Source organism: Pseudophryne corroboree, chromosome 1 (assembly GCF_028390025.1).
Source record: "Pseudophryne corroboree isolate aPseCor3 chromosome 1, aPseCor3.hap2, whole genome shotgun sequence".
NCBI classification, from domain to species: Eukaryota; Metazoa; Chordata; class Amphibia; order Anura; family Myobatrachidae; genus Pseudophryne; species Pseudophryne corroboree.
This window is the reverse complement of record NC_086444.1, coordinates 506,276,570-506,294,483: the sequence shown is the minus strand read 5'-3', so window position 1 is coordinate 506,294,483 and position 17,914 is coordinate 506,276,570. Positions and strand designations below refer to the sequence as shown.

At 44.9% G+C, this 17,914-nt stretch overlaps 1 protein-coding gene across 3 annotated transcripts in view; it reads right to left on the bottom strand.

Annotated features, from left to right (window-relative positions):
- Positions 1-13,196, bottom strand: part of ZFAND5 (zinc finger AN1-type containing 5) — a 36,340-nt gene extending 23,144 nt beyond the window's left edge. The window contains exons 1-3 of one of the 3 annotated variants that reach the window (XM_063913880.1): positions 12,694-13,196; positions 4,485-4,641; positions 528-636 (exon numbers count right to left, since the gene is read on the bottom strand). In XM_063913880.1, coding sequence (XP_063769950.1) covers positions 528-636; positions 4,485-4,632 — 257 coding nt within the window. In that variant the 5' untranslated portion in view covers positions 4,633-4,641; positions 12,694-13,196. Of the gene's footprint in view, positions 1-527; positions 637-4,484; positions 4,642-11,584; positions 11,663-12,004; positions 12,250-12,693 lie in introns of those variants that run through there. The other 2 variants (XM_063913881.1, XM_063913879.1) reach the window with 2 other exon arrangements.
- Between the last annotated feature and the right edge of the window lie 4,718 nt (positions 13,197-17,914).

Genomic DNA, 17,914 nt, shown 5'->3' with positions numbered 1-17,914 from the left:
GATCAGCGCTTCAGCTGCCATATAGGTTTAGGGGTGGGGAGGCCGCGGAGTTAAAATCTGCAATATGGTTTAGGGGAGGGAGGGAAGGGACCGTCTGCCGTAATGTGTAAAAAGGGGGACGCTGTCTGCCGTAATGTGTAAAAAGGGGGACGCTGTCTGCCGTAATGTGTAAAAAGGGGGACGCTGTCTGCCGTAATGTGTAAAAAGGGGGACGCTGTCTGCCGTAATGTGTAAAAAGGGGGACGCTGTCTGCCGTAATGTGTAAAAAGGGGACTGAGTATTTTGTGTGTGGCCCTCGAATATTCGCTGGAAGTGTTAAGAGGCCCCCCAGCTGAAATAATTGCCCACCCCTGTTCTAGAAGATAATAGAAAGAATCTGATTGGTTGCTATGGACAACCTCACCAGCTCAAAATAAATAAATCTCCCACCTTAGAAAAATGTACCCCTATATAACAATGATTGTTTTACCTAGCACATAGACATCACAGAATTGTAGCACTGGAGAATGCGCCTGTAGTTTATTTACCTTGATTTGTCAGACTGGCTGCCATCACTTTCACAGTTGTTTAGTACAGTCTCTACTCTCTGTATTGCTGCAGATTCTGCGGTAGGACTACTTGAACCATTGGCTGCTCCTAGATAACACAAAGCACATTTTTCACCTAAATACTAGTACATACCACCAGCAGTTTCCTCATACAGGTCTTATTTGACATTTACATATCAGTACAGGTGGCCTACAGTTTGTATTATGGTCCATAGTCAATGCAATTATACAATTACAAGCTTTTGCATTTAGTGCATTCAAATAATTATCACCCTATCCAGAACACTAGCCCCATTTACAGTAAGCACAAAACCATGTGTCTCTATAAACAATAGACAAAGTCATTAGCTTATGTATGCACAATCATTAAACTCTATAAACAATAGTGCCAACCTGGTGACATCATTGGCAGTTTACACTAGATCACATCGGGGCAAGGTTAGAAGCATACTATTTTAGAGTGTTTCTCTTTTGTTTTATGTTGAAAATTTGATGCACTCATTAAGCCTTATGTACAGATATATCCTCATATGCCTATCCTTTTTGTGCATATGGCATGAGATGACTGGAGCGACACAGTTAGCAATTCCTGTGCTGCTCATTTTCCTTAGTTTTGCATACAGGGGGAAAGAGAAAAATAAAAATCTAATCCTAACTACCTAGTACACGGTTAGTGATTCAATTGTTTGTAGATCTCGTCTAAACTGTACAGTAACTATTCAACAGTTTGTGTTACCAGCCCCAAGGCTGCACTCCTGAGGTGCGAGCAGAAGTCTACATGAAGTAGAGCTTTAGCGCTGGTTAAGTGTGCCAGGCTCGCAGTAACTGCAGCGTGCCCAGCACTTTGGGGGTAATTCCAAGTTGATCGCAGCAGGATTTTTGATAGCAATTGGGCAAAACCATGTGCACTGCAGGGGAGGCAGATATAACATGTGCAGAGAGAGTTATATTTGGGTGGGTTATTTTATTTCTGTGCAGGGTAAATACTGGCTGCTTTATTTTTACACTGCAAATTAGATTGCAGATTGAACACACCACACCCAAATCTAACTCTCTCTGCACATGTTATATCTGCCTCCCCTGCAGTGCATATGGTTTTGCCCAGTTGCTATCAAAAATCCTGCGATCAACTTGGAATTACCCCCTTTGTACGGGAGAAGCTGCTTAACGCAGCTAATCCTGGGCATTCTCACATGAGAAACATGCCAGTGGTGCAAACAGTTGAATATCCCCTGTGCAGTTTACATGGGTGATATAAACAGTTTAATCTTCCCCATAGTGTACTAGGTAGTTAGGACTAGATGTTTTGTGTCACAATGGAATTAGTATATTCACATATTAAGCATAACAATTCACTTGTATTATTACTAATTATTTATATTGTGCACACAATACCGCAGCGCTTTACAGAGAATACTTGGCCATTCACATCAGTCCCTGCACCAGTGGAGCTTACAATCTATATTCCCTACCACATGTACATTCACACACAGTCACGCTAAGGTTAATTTTGTTTGGGAGCCAATTAACCTACCAGTATATTTTGGGACTGAGGGAGAAAACCGGAGTACACAGAGGAAACCCACGCAAGCACAGGGAGAATATACAAACTTCACACACCTGCAGCCATGGTGGAAATCGAACCAATGACCTCTGTGAGGCAGTAATGCTAACCATTACACCATTCGTACTGCCCATATTGGACTCGTTTACCTTTTATACCCTAGATTTCGTACATTTCTCTCAATTTTGGATCTTGGTGCAGCCAAGTTGTAAACCCCGTGGCACACTAAATAGTGTTATTTGGCACAATTTGAGGATAGGTGTACCTGTATATGGACACATCTGTAATTAAGAAATCCAAGCATATCCCTTGCATACATACAATGTGTGGCCACATATGAAGGAATTAATATATGAATAAGGCCTACTCCACAATAAATGAATGCTGGGCTTGGCTCATGCAATTACTAAATAAAGGTCTTCCCAAACATTTGGGATGGGCTAGGAACCCACACAAACACTACATACATCATGGTAAAAGATGTGACATTTACATAACTTTAGATCACAATTATTTTGAGACTTATACTGTAGCTCAGTGGTTCCCAAACTTCTTTGAATCACAGCGCCCTAGAGTGTCAGATTTTTTTTGCGGCACCCCAAGGCCAAAAGTATCTTATTGAGAAATTTAGAAAGACTTTCGGGGGATATTCAATTGTTTGAAAAGTCAGTTGGGTGTCTGTTTTCTCCTATCTTATAGACAGGAGAAAACAGAAGAAAACAGACACCCAACCGACTTTTCAAACATTTGAATTCCCCCCATTAAATGAAGTAAATTGTGTTTATCGTTCTTAGGTTCCATTGTGCAGTGAGGGATTAGATTTGCATCTGTTTGTCCATATCATTTTATTATTGGCAGCCACCAGCACTGGTTTTGCTTATTACATTGACCATAATTAATTTGAATTGGTCCTGGACCACCAACCCGAGGTACCCCTACAAGTGTCCCACGGCACTCAGTTTGAGAACCACTGCTGTAGCTCTTGTTGGCAGATAAACATTATATATATTTACATAATATGAGTTGGCCCTGCATTCAGCCAAGGGTATCCCTGGTGACAGCTCTGCCATATTACAGTATTTCTTTTTACATATGGGCATGAAGTACATCAGCAGTACAGTGTTCAGTTTGATAGTGTGTGAGATCTTAGTTTGTCTTTTTCTGTTATCCCACATCACTGAAAGAAGCTGCAGTTCGAAAAAAAGAAAAGTTATAAAATAAAATTAATTAGTAATGATGGGGCCAACACAGTCAATTCTACACTTGGGTGTAAGGGGTATCATCTGTAATTGAGATCATAATCAAATGTGAAAAGTTTCTCCATTTTTCTCCTGACAAACCTAAATATTCCAACAGAAGAAAATGGAGCATATATTTGGCCACATAAGAGGCTACAGCTATTATGAACTGTCACGACACAAGAGCCAGGCAACACTCTATGCTAAATGGCGCAATTACAATTAAACAGGCCACTTCAGGTTTGTGAATCTAAACTTCAACATTAAAAATGGTTGATGGCAGGCACTGCAAACTGACAAATATATAATCGCTTCCAAACAACTCAATGCATCAAAAATAGAAGGTAGAATGCTTCTTTTAAAATAAAAAATAAAATAAAAAAAACAGCTATACGTTTTATAAACAGAAAGAAATGTAAATTACTAGCACTACAATATATATATATAAAAAAAAAAAAAAATAGGTTTTCTCCAATGAGCCATAGTTATGAGTTATCCCTCCCTTCTTAAAGAGGAGAAATGATACATTCATAACGATCTTTATGGAGAAACCAAAGAAATGAAGTAGTGTGCTTGAACGAACAACTCCCATTAAAAAGGCATGAATACAAATGAATTACACATGTACAGGTACATACTTTGGGGCCCGTTTATAAAGCAGTGAAAAGTGTGGATAAGTGAGCCACTGGAGAAGTTGCCCATGGCAACCAAATGGTGTTGAGGTAACATTTATAAAACGCATTCTATAAAATGATACATAGCAGATGATTGGTTGCCATAGGAAACTTCTCCACACTTTTTACTGCTTTATCTTTGCTTTCCATTCAATATTATTTGCACCAGATGCCATAACACTATGACACGGAAATGCCAAATTTTGAAGCGCTGGAAATGCACGCTGGCAGGAAGCTTAGACTGGTTTTTCACATTGTGCATAGGTGAAGACTTGTATTAGCATACATACCACACAACTAAATGGGATAAGTAGAAATAGGAAAGCACTTCATCCTATGGAGAATTATCTAGGTTACAAATTCATTATTTCATACACTGAATAGATTCAGGAATTCTGCCACAGTAGTTTAATCATTTCAAATATGTGGGCTAGCAGTCTAACTTAAAAAGACAACTTACCCATTGGGCTGATTCTGCCACTGTTCTGCCTTTGAAGATGTTCTTTATAGCACACAGAGCACATTCCATTTGTCCTGGGATTTCCATAAAAGCCACATCCTGTGTTGCACAGCATAGGTCCTGGAGTCTGGTTTGTCTCTTGAGCCATCTTTCTATGCTGTAAACAGAACCAGAAAAGAATCAGCATTAGTAATGTAAATCAATTGCATGACACACATACATACATACATACATACCACTTGGCTACTCTGCCACTTAGTCACTTTAGTAGATTCTTTAGGATAGTAAGGAAAGTATAAAATACTACAAATCTTTGATGAAGGATTACAACAAAAACCACTCAAGGTTTAACCCATTCCCATAATTCACTGCAGATTATGGACCAGATTTTGGCATGATGGCAAATACAAGTGCTGCTGTACATACAATGAGAGTTTGGGCCTTTTCGGAGTGCCTTACCAATAGCATCAGTGGTCACAGGAGTGCACTTTCCACTTCTGCAGAAGTCCTATTTTAAAACTACTGAAAGATATAGCAGATGACATTTCTAGGGGAGAACAGAAGCCCATTTCATACACCCGCTAGCTAGTAAAGGGCATACCCAACAGTTTTTACAAATACCAAATGGACCACAGACAAAATTTAGAGCATGCCGTAACTCACTACCAGGAGACATGAAATACACTCAATTCAAAATATATTACTCAATCTCAGTCACAATATTTAGCACGTTTTACTTTTTTTTTTTAAAAATACATGAATAGCCAAATTATATGCAAAATCAGCTAGGTATAGTGGGGGAAATCACTTCCAGCATAACTGGGGTCTGTTATGAAATAGGAAGACGAGTGCGCACGCAGGCCAACTAAACTTACCCACATGCTTAATTATCCAATGTTTTGGGGCCTGCAATATTATAGCATTTCAGTAGCATAATGCCTTTTTATTTACCAAAATCTGGCTGCATCATTAATCAAAAAAGAATTTGTAAACCCAGATAGAGTCACACATACAAAGAAATGTGCTTCTATGGAAACAATTGAAAATACGTCCAAAATGTTAACAAAATTGTAATGGTCATGTATGATGCAAGAAAATAAAGCATACTGTAGTACAATTAAATATTTACCTGTATTTCACTACAATATGCTACAGATACCCCTTTCACATCTCAAATGCTGGATCCCACCCGGGAATTGGAAACCGGTCCTTCCCGGGTGTGATCCAGCATTGGAGCCCTTCTACTGGCTTCCCGACCTGGCAATATGCCTGGTCAGTTGCCATAGCGGTGGGGGGCGGAGCCAGCAGCGAGGGTGGAGGCGGCGCTGGGAGATGAGCTTATCTCCGCGCCACCTCTCCTTATGTAGTAAACGGGTCGCATCGACCCGGGAATCCATTTACAACACCACTGACCCGGTGTTCAATCCGGGAATAACCCTTATTACCCAGGTTGAATTACCGGGCCAGGCCCCTTTCACATCGCACACCGACGTGATTCGCCCGGCAATATGCCGGGTCGATACCAGGTTATTTTTGCGATGTGAAAGGGGTATAAATAAGGCAAAGCAGATAACTGACCTGATGGAATGTAAACGGACCATGCTCCTCTGGGAAGCACCACTCTGTAAATAGCATTTCTGTTAAGAGAACTGAATGCACACATTCAAACTCATGCTTCCTTACAGTAATGGGAAGAGAAGCACCACCTTCCAAGGTAGACTAACTGAAGCAGGGTGACTCCTAACACACTCGGGACTGATTCATAGATGAACTACTAAACTGTATATGGGGTAGCTCTATTGCACAGTTGAGCTATATTATTATGACCACCTCCTACAATCGACGTCAGCAGCGCATAGCCCAGCAGTGGCCAACCTGTGGCTCTCTTTCTTCAAATGTGGCTCCCGACACGCAAAGTCACATGACCACAACAGATCCGGTAACCCCAGCACTCCAGAAAGACACGCAGCAGCACTACGGGGATTGAGAACTGAGGGAGCCATATACTAGAGGTGAGACACCCACCAACGGACACATAAGGAGCTGCTGCTGCAATGGCATGAGTTGGGGGGGGGGGGGGGGGGGGGGGGACTCTGAAGTGACACATAAGGGTTCTGGCAGGAGTGACACTAGGGAGAGATGGTTGGAGTGACAGCAGGGTGCTAGGATGAGTGAAACAGCAAAGTGCTGAAGTGTATTATGTGAATCTGTCTTGTTATATTTTATGTGGGTCTGGCCTTTTCAATTATTTTATGTGGGAGTGGGTTTCACTGTATTTTATGTGGAACTGGCTTTAAAAAAACATTTTTTATACCGGGGCGTGGCCTAGCAGGCACAAGACAACACCCCATTTTTGCATGCCTTTGGCTCGATGTTGGCTCTTCGACATACCCAACAAGATTTTTTTGGCTTCACCTCTGATTGGTTGGCCACCCCTGGCGTAGCCAATTACATATTTCACGTGTCATGGGTTGGCTTGGTGGGTATATAAGGTGTGCGACAGGCCATCTGCACACATCACTCACTGCTGTCATGGGTAAATGGGCAATTGATCAGAGTTGCAAAAAGGGATGATTATGGGCTTTCGGGCCAAGGTTGGCAGTATTTCAGAAACAGCGCAGTTTGTGAACTGTTCACGTGCTGCTGTGGTGAAGGTGTATCGTGACTGGACAAATGGCACCATTGTGATTAACTGACGTGGAAACTGCAGAGCACCACGTGCCACTGATGAGGTGAACATCGGCTACGAAGGTGCGCAAGGGCTGACGAAAACCTCATGTGAAGCAGCTCACCATAAAAATTAACCTGGGGGCTACCAGACATCGTTCAGCCTGTCTAGCTGCTGTTCATGCTGCACATGGTGGTTACTCTGGCTGTTAGCTGGTTGTCATAATAATGCGACTCAAACATGTACAAGCACCAATAGGTCCGACATAGGTTATAGGTTATAAGAAGTTAAGCACGGATGTCTCATGTGTATGCCCCACAGCGATACTCGGTCCCGCGCGTCACCATCGCTGGTGCATGCAGGCACAATCTAGCACATCGCTCATTCCACCCACTGGGTGAAATGAGCGCCCCCCCCCTCGCTCAGCACACATTGTGTGCTGAGTGGTCACTGATAGATCACTCAGCACACATCTCTGGACATGTGTACTGGCCTTTAGGGTGTAGAGCAGGCCTGGCCAACCTGTGGCTCTCCAGCTGTTGTGAAACTACACATCCCAGCATGCTCTGCCACAGTTTTAGCATTTCCTATTAGCAAAATTGTAGAAGGGCATGCTGACACTTGTAGTTTCACAACAGCTGGAGAGCCACAGGTTGGCCAGGCCTGGTGTAGAGGAAAGGGGACTTGTAGCAACTAAGGGGTATATTCAATTAGGGTCGGATCCATTACGACATGCATTTGTCGGAATGGATCAGACAACCCCTATTCAAAGCTCATCTCAATTCGACTTTTAAAATGCCGAAATTGAGATGAGGGACGCAGAGTAGGAGAGGGGGGGAGCCGCGGGGAGACCAGCGGGGACAACCGCGGGCAGACGTAGGAGATCAGCGCTACAGTAGGATGTCACACAGCTGCCAGACCTCACGGCAGTGTCCACCCGGCTCCAGCAAGCGTGACCTCACTTGCTGGAGCCAGGTGGACGCTGCCGTGAACAGCGCGACTGAGACATCCTGCTGCAGCACTGATCTCCCCTGTATGCCTGCAGCTGTCCCCCGTTTCCCTGCAGCTCCCCCCCCCCACCCCCCTCTGGGTCCCACACTCAGTCCGACATTTCTTTTATGTTGCACCGAGATGGTCGAAAAGGGGGCCCGTTTTCGACACAAGCACGCGGATCGGCAGCTATTCCGCTAATCCACGTGCTTTTCGACAAGTCGACTTGTCGAAAAATTTTGGGTTTGATTGAATAGGTCAAATCACGATTCGACCTTAAAAAGTTGAAAACTGACGTCTTTTCGACTTCAATTGAATATACTTCTAAATGTGTTATATATTCTAAATTGCACAAGACAAACATGATGACTGTCAAGGGGAGGGGATGTATCAAGCCTTCTAAAGAGTGAGAAAGTTGTTCATAGCAACTAATCAGCCTCTACCTATCATTTTATACCATGTACTTGAAAAAAAGCTGATAAGTTGCTACGGGCAGGTGGTCTTCACTTTGCCGGCTGTCGGGAACCAGGCGCCGGCATACCGACATGTCCTCCCTCTTGGGGGTCCACGACCCCCCCCCCCCCCTCCACGAGGGAGAATAGATAGCGTGGCGAGACCACAAGGGGCTCATTTGCGCTCGCCCGGCGCCGGTATGCTGGTCACCGGGATATCCTACTACACCCGCTACGGGCAAATACACCACTCTTTAGAAGGTTTGGTACATTTGCAACCACTTTCCATAAGTGTCCCATAGAGTGTATACGATAACTGCAAGGTTTAGACGGTGGCAAGCTGCGCTCAACTCTTTCCTAATGATAATACAAAGTAGCTGCTATTGGAAATGTAAGGTTGTTAGGGGTACTCCTTCCCCTAAACAGTTTATGTAACACAAGACAAAGAAGAATATTTCCAGCGCTTTTCTTTGTATAAACTCAACAAAAGAATTTCATAAAAACAATTTTATAAATATACATATACTGTTCTTTTATTTGTGGTCACAAATTGTATAGACGCTTCTCCAATAACAATTTAAAAATATATACCTGTGATCACAAGTGTTTGTTATAAAATACCGGTATATCTATTCGACTCACATACATACATAAACATAGACACACACTGGACACATGTAACTAATTGCTGGTAACAGTTTCTGATTTGGAGGGAGTTGATACACTCTGTGGCGATTTACTCTTCTCCCCTATGCTTTTTATGGTGTTGCAACTTTCAATTTTTCAAAAAGCCGAGACCATAAATTCATGGGTTCTTTGTTTAGGTCGGTATAGCATGTACCCCAATTACAGTCTATTTTGAACACAGGTGCGGGAATTGTCCCGTAGTGACGCCTGTGTCAGTTCAATGTCCCGTAAGCTGTTCCGTACTGCAATACAATGTTAGTCTGCCGGCAGACTCTTTTCCCGCGTCCTCCTCCTTGGTCCTGGGCTCCCCGTTCTCGGTGTCCGGCGAGGATCTGCGGTGATCAGTGCTCTCTGCAATCAACGCATTTCGCCTTACGGCTTCGTCAGGATGCTCGAGATGATCGATTGCATTGCGGGGCTACTTTTTATCTCAGATGTATACCGTCCTTAATTGACACAGCTGTCTTAAATCATTGTTTTCCATGATGTGTGGTTAATGTCCATAGAATAGATAGTTCCTCAATGAATGAAATTAAATTAGATAAAATAGGCTCCGTGTTCAATCTCCATCGCTGCCTTTGGTAGTTAGATGTTTTTCATGATATCCCATAGATGTTCAGGGAATATTTGATTATAGTACTACTGATAAATAAATTAAGTATATTAAATGTAATAATATCAACTGCTTATAACAAAAATTTAACAAGACAGACACACAATTAACATTAATCAGGATTTGGGTCTTATTTGTCAATATGTGATCTAATACAGAGGTTCTCAAACTCGGTCCTCGGGGGTACACACAGTGCATGTTTTGCAGGTCTCCTCACAGAATCGCAAGTGAAATAATTAGTTCCACCTGTGGACCTTTGAAAATGTGTCAGTGAGTAATTAATACACCTGTGCACCTGCTGGGTTACCTGCAAAACATGCACTGTGTGTGCCCCCGAGGACCAAGTTTGAGAACCTCTGATCTAATATATTAAATGCAGTGAGAATGATTATTTAATATGCTACATTGCAGTGGGATCAATTATTTAAAATCATGTGTGTTGCATAAAAAATAGTAATTTCTCAATCTTTTAAAAAGGGACAACAAATAAAAGAACAGTATATGTATATTTATAAAATTGTTTTTATGAAATTCTTTTGTTGAGTTTATACAAAGAAAAGCGCTGGAAATATTCTTCTTTGTCTTGTATACGATAACTCACATACTTCAGATTAAATGAAGTTATTGTGACAACATTCACAAAACGTGAGAATTTTGGAAAAAGTACACTAACAAAAGGAAAGTCAAGCACGTGTTTGTAAAAATAGCTCACTGCGCTCTTTTACTATTATTGGCAATCAAGACAGAAATAAATAATGCATTGCTAGAATTAGAGATAAGAATTTATGTAAATGCTGTCTGAAATCTCCATTAAACAGGCAGAGGATTAATTTATTCTGTGGATAAATACATTCTGAAGAAATGATGTGCAATGCTAATTAAATATTAGTATTTCTTTATACCAAGAATATATGCTTAAACTAAAGCGCTACAAGAGTTTCACCGTAACACCATATTTTATATCAAAAGCCACGTGGAGGGAAAACAAAACATTATAGTGCCAGGTATTTATTAACAGCCTAAGAACATGCCTTTATATTGTTTACGGTCTAAAATAACTAAAAGGACGACTTGCATTATGCATGGTCAGCCCACCCTCTAAGTAGAAAACAGCTTGCAATAAACATATCATGCTCCCTTTTCTTGTTTTAATATTTCTCAGAAGCGTAGGTCACGTGGGTGGGTACATAGGCTTCCGCCTGTCACAAGACTGTAGACAGGCTGGCTGATATGCAGGCTCAGACACACACAACCTAGTCAACAGGGGCCTCTGAAATCAGCTGCTATTTATATCTCAGATGCTGCTTACTCCTACACAGCAAGGATAAGTAACCACGTTCACTGTACCACAGATTGCCAACAGAGGTCACCATCATTTTAAACAGTGGGATATTGGAACAAACATGATAAACAGGAGTAGGCACTGCACTTTGCCTCTCCCTCTGAGCCACAAAGTCACACATATAAATCAATGCATTCCTACTGGCAAAGTACAAAGGTTAACAGTACAATTTACTGTAGCCCCTTTGTCACATATGTTTGGATCAATGCATTTATTTATTTTCCTTATTTCCACACTTGCTTAAGAATCCCTTAACATTGTTATAAAGGGGAAGAAAAGGAGAAAATTTATTTTAAGTATTAATTTATTCCATAATAAATACTTGGACAAGTCACAAACAAAAAGTACCTTTGTTTTGCAGGCAACCAACGTCACCAAACTGTGGGCCAACCTCCCCAACCTTAGACATCCCAGGAACTGGCAGAACAAGTTACACAAAATAAGGACTAAGTGGGGATGTGCCAACACTCTGGGAAACGGGATTACTTTAGTATGATTAAATAAACTTATCACAAGGTGTTTGCAACACATGAGTCAGCTAAAAGACTCAAGTTTCCTGGAGACAAGGTAGCAAGATTACACAAGTAGCCTTAGGACAACCGATTGCCAAAGATACATACTTCAGCTGCGTTATATTTAGAGCTAAAAACAGAGGTATACTTTATGCAGGGACATGGCATATATGGAAGTCTGAATAGCAGCTGCCAGTTGTTCATGGGCCAATAAGCAAAACATTTCCACAACATAGTAAGAAAAAAAAGTGCCAACCTGGAATAGTCTTACAATGTAACAAGCTTTTACTGTCCACCCCACATAACACAGCCAGCTACTGCAGCTCCCCAGCAGCCGCCATGTTTCTGGGGTACTAGAGAACACCAAGACAATAGACGGGGTAATAAGCAGAGGGTGATGGGACTATATGGGCACAGGACACGTCCTGAACTAGCAGACTCTGGACACAAAGAGGAGGGGGGGAGGAGCCTGAGGCTGGAGACAAAGGAGGCAGAACCGGCTCCACCATGGAGACAGGAAGCCCCGGGCAGGAGAATAACACGGGCACTGGGGGCTGGAGATGTCGTTATCCCCTCCCCTAGCAGCACCCCACCCCCCTTCTCTCCCACTGGTGGTGTCTTCCTCCCCCAGGCACCGCGGCCTGGGCCTATACTGAAGCCTGTGCTAAAGCACCGAGTCATTGCACGGCAGCCAGGCACCCCGTCCCCTCCTCGGGCAGCACCGTCCGGGGCAGGAGGGTAACTGGGGAGGGGGCACCGGGCACAGCTACAGAACAACAAAGAGCCCACGGAGCGGCACTGCCCCACAGGAGGGGTGATTATTTCCCCGTCCGTAGTGAGCAGCTCCCCCTCCCCCTTAGCCAGGCTATGTCGCCATATAAGGCGCTCCCCGTGCTGCCAGCACTCACACAGACAGACGTCACAATGCCCCCCTCCCCCGCTTACATGATCGGGCAGCAGCCGGGCAGCGGGGTACGTCCTCCTCACACGGGTCCGCTCTGCCCTCTCCTTTGTCTGTGGAGTATTGTGATAGAATAAAAGCTAGAGTGACGTTATATCCTTCCGCCGTGTGAACCCGTCCTCTTCCGCTTGAGCCGCCACCACCACCAGGCTATGCTGCCACGGAGAGCCGCCCGTGTCCCGGCAGCGCCACGCGTGCGATGACCGCCTATCTCCCCCTGACTGAGTGTTCGCTGTGTGTGTGGGAGCGTTGTGTCTATACAGCGCTGTAGGCGGGGCCACCCCTGTCCCCACCCACACAGTCTGGTCGCAGCCAATCCGCAAGCTGCTGAGTGTGTGCCCCGGGGTGGCGTAGGGCCTCAGTCATAAGGCACGTTCTGAGTCTTACAACATGGCAGCGACAGCGTCACAGCTTAGTCATGGTGGCCAGCTGTCTCCCCGCTGCTGGCCGGCTGCTTAGTACTATGAGGGCGGCTGCTGCTGTTACACGCTCCCTCCTCACTGCCTGCTTTCTGTATGAGAGCAGCTTCCTGTCCGGCCTCCCCCTTAACTGCAAGGCTGGACATGCAAAGTGCAGTGTCATGCATTAGCCCTAGTGGAGGTGTCAGGCTGTGCTTTGTTTGGGGATATGTTGCTACATTAATCTACGCGCTGTACGTCTGCAACTAGTTTTGAGGTCGGTATAAGAAGGTAACGGAAGCATACCCCCCAACATGACCCTCTCCAGGAGGGACATAATGTTCTGCTTCTGGACTTTTCTCTTAATTTATGATTGTGTTGAACAGGTTAATGGATAAGAAAGGTGTTTCAGCACAGGTGATGGCAATCCTAAATTAAGAGGGACGTGCAGGAGCAGAGCATTGTGTCCCTCCTGGAGAGGGTCATGTTGGGAGGTATGCAGAAGGGTCTATGTCAGTGATTCTCAAACTGTGTGCCGTGGCACCCTGGGTACTTGCAAAGGTTCCTTGGGTTGGTGGTCCAGTACCAATCCAAATTTATTGTTGATGTAATATCCAAAACTAGTGAGATGGCTGCCATTCTATATGGATAATCAGAAGCAAATCTTGTCCCTCACCACACAATTGATCCTAAAGGCTTTTATATATACATAGTTTACTTTATTTACTATTTCTTTCTAAATTTCTCAATAAGAAACTTTTGGCCTAATGGTGCCATGAAAACGATTCTGATACTATAGGGTGCCGTGATTCATAGAAATTTGGGAACCACTGGTCTATGTACTAAGCCTTGGAGAGAGATAAAGTACCAGCCAATCAGCTCCTAATGGCCATGTCACAGACTGAAATCTGACAGGAGCTGGTTGGTAGTTTATCTCCGTCCACTTTATTTCTCTCCAAGGCTTAGTATATAGACCCCAGAGTCTGTAATAATAATACAGTGATAGAATCGTGAGTTTTATGCCAGAAACATACATTATGATATAGGGGTAAATTATGCGTCGATATGGGGGAGAAGCGGTATCAGCGCACATTATGTGCGATATACCGCTTCTCCCCCATGTATGATGGCTGTGGAGTGTCCTTATCGGTGCCACTATCTAAAAGATAGCAGGCCTTTGCTGACCGTTCCGACACATGCAGCTGTCGCTCCCCCGCTTTGGCAGACAAGTGAGCTCCAGGGGACATCGCCGGAGGGGGGAGCGCGCTTCGGCAGACAAGATGTTAATACATCTTGTTGATGTCCCTTCCTGCTTCGCCTCGCTAATGAGGTTAAGCAGGAAGTGTTATAGCGGCACGATGCGTGCTGCTATAGTACATTTACCTAATCATTTAATAAAATCTATTATTTGTCATTTATTTTCAAAGCATTGTATGGGGCTTAGGGCTATATTTACAAAGCATCTGAGGTGAAACGTTAAAGTGGCACTAAAGTTAAGGGCAGCATGCTTTATACTTGGGGACCCATTTATCATCAATTACATTTTCAAACTATGGGCTTCTATCGCATTGCCCCTCACAAGAGGTCCAGTTTAATTTCTCCATGTACTGCGTGCATCACCCGGTAAATGCGCAGATGGGACTCCGGTTCCTAAACCTGAAAATTCTATCATCACACAGGACAGCTCCTACCGCAAGAGCTCTCCTTTTCCTCATGTGAAGTGATCATTGCTGGGGAGGCTTCCTGGGCAGATGGAGGGGGCCTGGTGGCTCCAACAATCTGGACTGAAAACTGCTTCTGTGAAACAGTGGCTGTAATCAGTGCCTGCTGCAGGGCCAGATTATGTGAGCAACCTGCCCTAGAAAACCCCTCTCACAGACAGGTTCCCCCTTCAGGACCCCTCACCAGATCAGTTTCCTTCCTCTGCTCTGCATTAGCCCCGATCCCCATCTAGGGATGGCTATCGGTCGGTTATCCATCAATGGTACCATTGGTGGAATATCTCGATGGTGAGGAACCATCAATGGTTTTGCCCATCGATGGTCCCCATTACTTTAGTATTGAGGTAGACGCGTACCAATCAGAGCCCTGGGGCGTGGCTTCATGGGTGTCCAGGGTCGGAGCTATGCTCTGTGTCCCTGACACCCTAGAGAAAAAAATAAAATAAACATTTGCAGCGGGGTACACTGTGTTCCACAGGGAATACATCTGGGGTGAAGAAATGGATCTTGATCCAGAGGCACCAACAGGCTAAAGCTTTAGACTGTCCCAGAATGCATTGCGGGGCCTCCTCTATAACCCCGCCTCCAGGCACTGTGAGCTCAGTTTTAGAGTTGGTACCTGCATGAAGCAGGTCACTCAACGGGGGGGGGGGCTGCGCTAGGCAGCCCTTAAAAAGCTTTTTAGAAGACTTCAAGGGCTGCAGCACTTCATATGTCAGTGTGACATACTGTGCTGCGGCTCCATCACCTCCCCAGCGGCGTCGCACACTCCCGCTGGCTCTTCCCTTATACTTGCAGCGGAGGTGCTCTGGTTCCTAGGCACACCACTGCAGACGCTCTCCTGGATCGCGTAGCTGCTACTAAGGAAGGAGGTAAGAGGGTCCCCCAGGCGGGACCCGCCATTAAATTGCGTTCTGGTTGTGGTTTAAGGAGATGAACCGTGATGCTGGTGTGGACACTGTGACAGAGCAGGGAACCCACTATATCCACCAGGGCATGGGAGCACAGGTCGGATAGTAAAATATCCACTTTAATAAGGCTCCATAGAACCCGGTGGTGAGGACCAGCATAGGGGAAAAGGCGCTTGACCTGTAGACCTTCCCCCAGCTCCGGGCGCTATCTACTGCTGGTGTTCCCGCCCTGGAGCTGCCTCACACTCTCCCTCACTCCTTGACTGAGACGCTGGGCGCCATTTTCTAAAATAGATGTGACTGGTCTCCGGGACTGCAGGGCAAGGTCTCCTTTGTAAACCCGCCTGTACATCAGCGCCATGGTTTTACAAACACTTAAGTATTCTACATGTCGATAATAAGACAGCGTTGGTTAAGAACAAGTGTACCTGTGCCAGAATATATTGTACGAGTATTCTGAAATATACATCCCGTCTCAGACCACGCATTATTTTATTTATGTATATATATTTCTGCAGCGGGGTACACTGGTATACCACAGGGAATAACATCGGGGTGTAGCGTTAGATCTTGATCCGAGGCACCAACAGGCTAAAGCTTTGACTGTTCCCAGGATGCACTGCACCGCCTCCTCTATAGCCCCGCCTCCAGGCACTGGAGCTCGGTTTGTAAGTTGGTGCCTGCAGCGCAGGCAGCTAACAGGAGGGCTGCGCTAGGCCGCCCTAAAAAGCTTTTCTGAGAAGAAAGAAGACTTCAAGGGCTGCAGCACAGGCACTAGTTGCTATATGTCATGCTGACATATCGTGCTGCGGCTCCCTCACCTCCCCCAGCGGCGCTGTATACTCCCGCGCCCTGGTTGTCGGGTACTTACAGTTGAGGCGCTCCGGTTTCATCAGGCACACACATACCGCCGCTGCTCTCCTGGATCGCGTGGCCGCAAATCTAGGGAGGAGGTAAGAGGGTCCCCCAGACGGGACCCGCCAAAATCGCAATCCGGACGCGGTCTCCGGAGACGGACCGCACCGCTGGCGTGGACAGTGTGGCCGTGCAGGGACCCCACTATATCCACCAGAGCAAGGAGCACAGGTCAGATTTACTAAAATCCGTTTCACATAGGCTCCATAGTTCCCGGTGGTGAAGCCCAGCAGAGGGGATAAGACGCTGACCTGTAGCCCCTCCCCCAGCCCCAGGCACCATCTACAGCTGATGTCCCGCTCTGGACCTGCATCTCTCTCCCTCACTCCCTGTCAGCGATTGGGCGCCATTACACAGAGCTGCGCTGATTCTGGGACTGTTGGGCGCTGTCTCCTCTGTAAAGCCGCCTGCCTCATCAGCGCTGTGCTTTTACAGGACACTTAAGTATTCTACATGTCGTTTAGACAGTGTTAGTTAAGAACAAGTGCATACTATATAAATATTTAGTACAAGTATTTTGTGATATACATCCAGTGTTTACTGTGCATTGTTATATATGTATACATACATAGCTTTATGTAGTATTACTAGTCCAGTGCAGTTTTATTGATGTACGTAATAATTTCTGCATTGTATATGTGACTGTGTGTGCCAATAGCTGCTGTGTGGTTTCCATTCAGTGTATCTCACACGTATTGCTATCCCTATATTCTGTACCCTGAGGGGGGTAAGTGCGTCAGGGTCATATATATAGTGTTTCACAGGATATACTATTTTGTATTTTTCTCTGTGTATTTTCAGTCACTGAGTATTTTCAGTCACCCTATACCCTATACCGCTATCAGTCACCCTATACCGCTTAAATCCTCTGTTTTGTGCTCTGCATTTGCAGTCACATTACACAGGTTTTTTTTTTTATGGTACTGTGTTTGTCTGGCTATATTGTACTACTACGCCCTAAGGCTAAGTTTCCATATAATGTCTGCTACACAGGGCGGGAATTCCGTGGACGCTCCTGCCTCATGCAGTGCTGACACCACGGTTTTACCTGAATAAAATATTTCAGCTGAGGGACCAGGTACTGGGTGTTCTGCACCCCCTAGTTAGCCTGCAGCACCAGTGGCACACCACGACCCACCTTGGGCTGCTTTCTCTAATATGCTGACTACGCTGTGGGACCTCCTGTGCCATTACAGCTACATATTGTCCCTGTAGTTAATCCGCCATGGGCGAATACTCTGTCAACTCAGTTACAGCGAT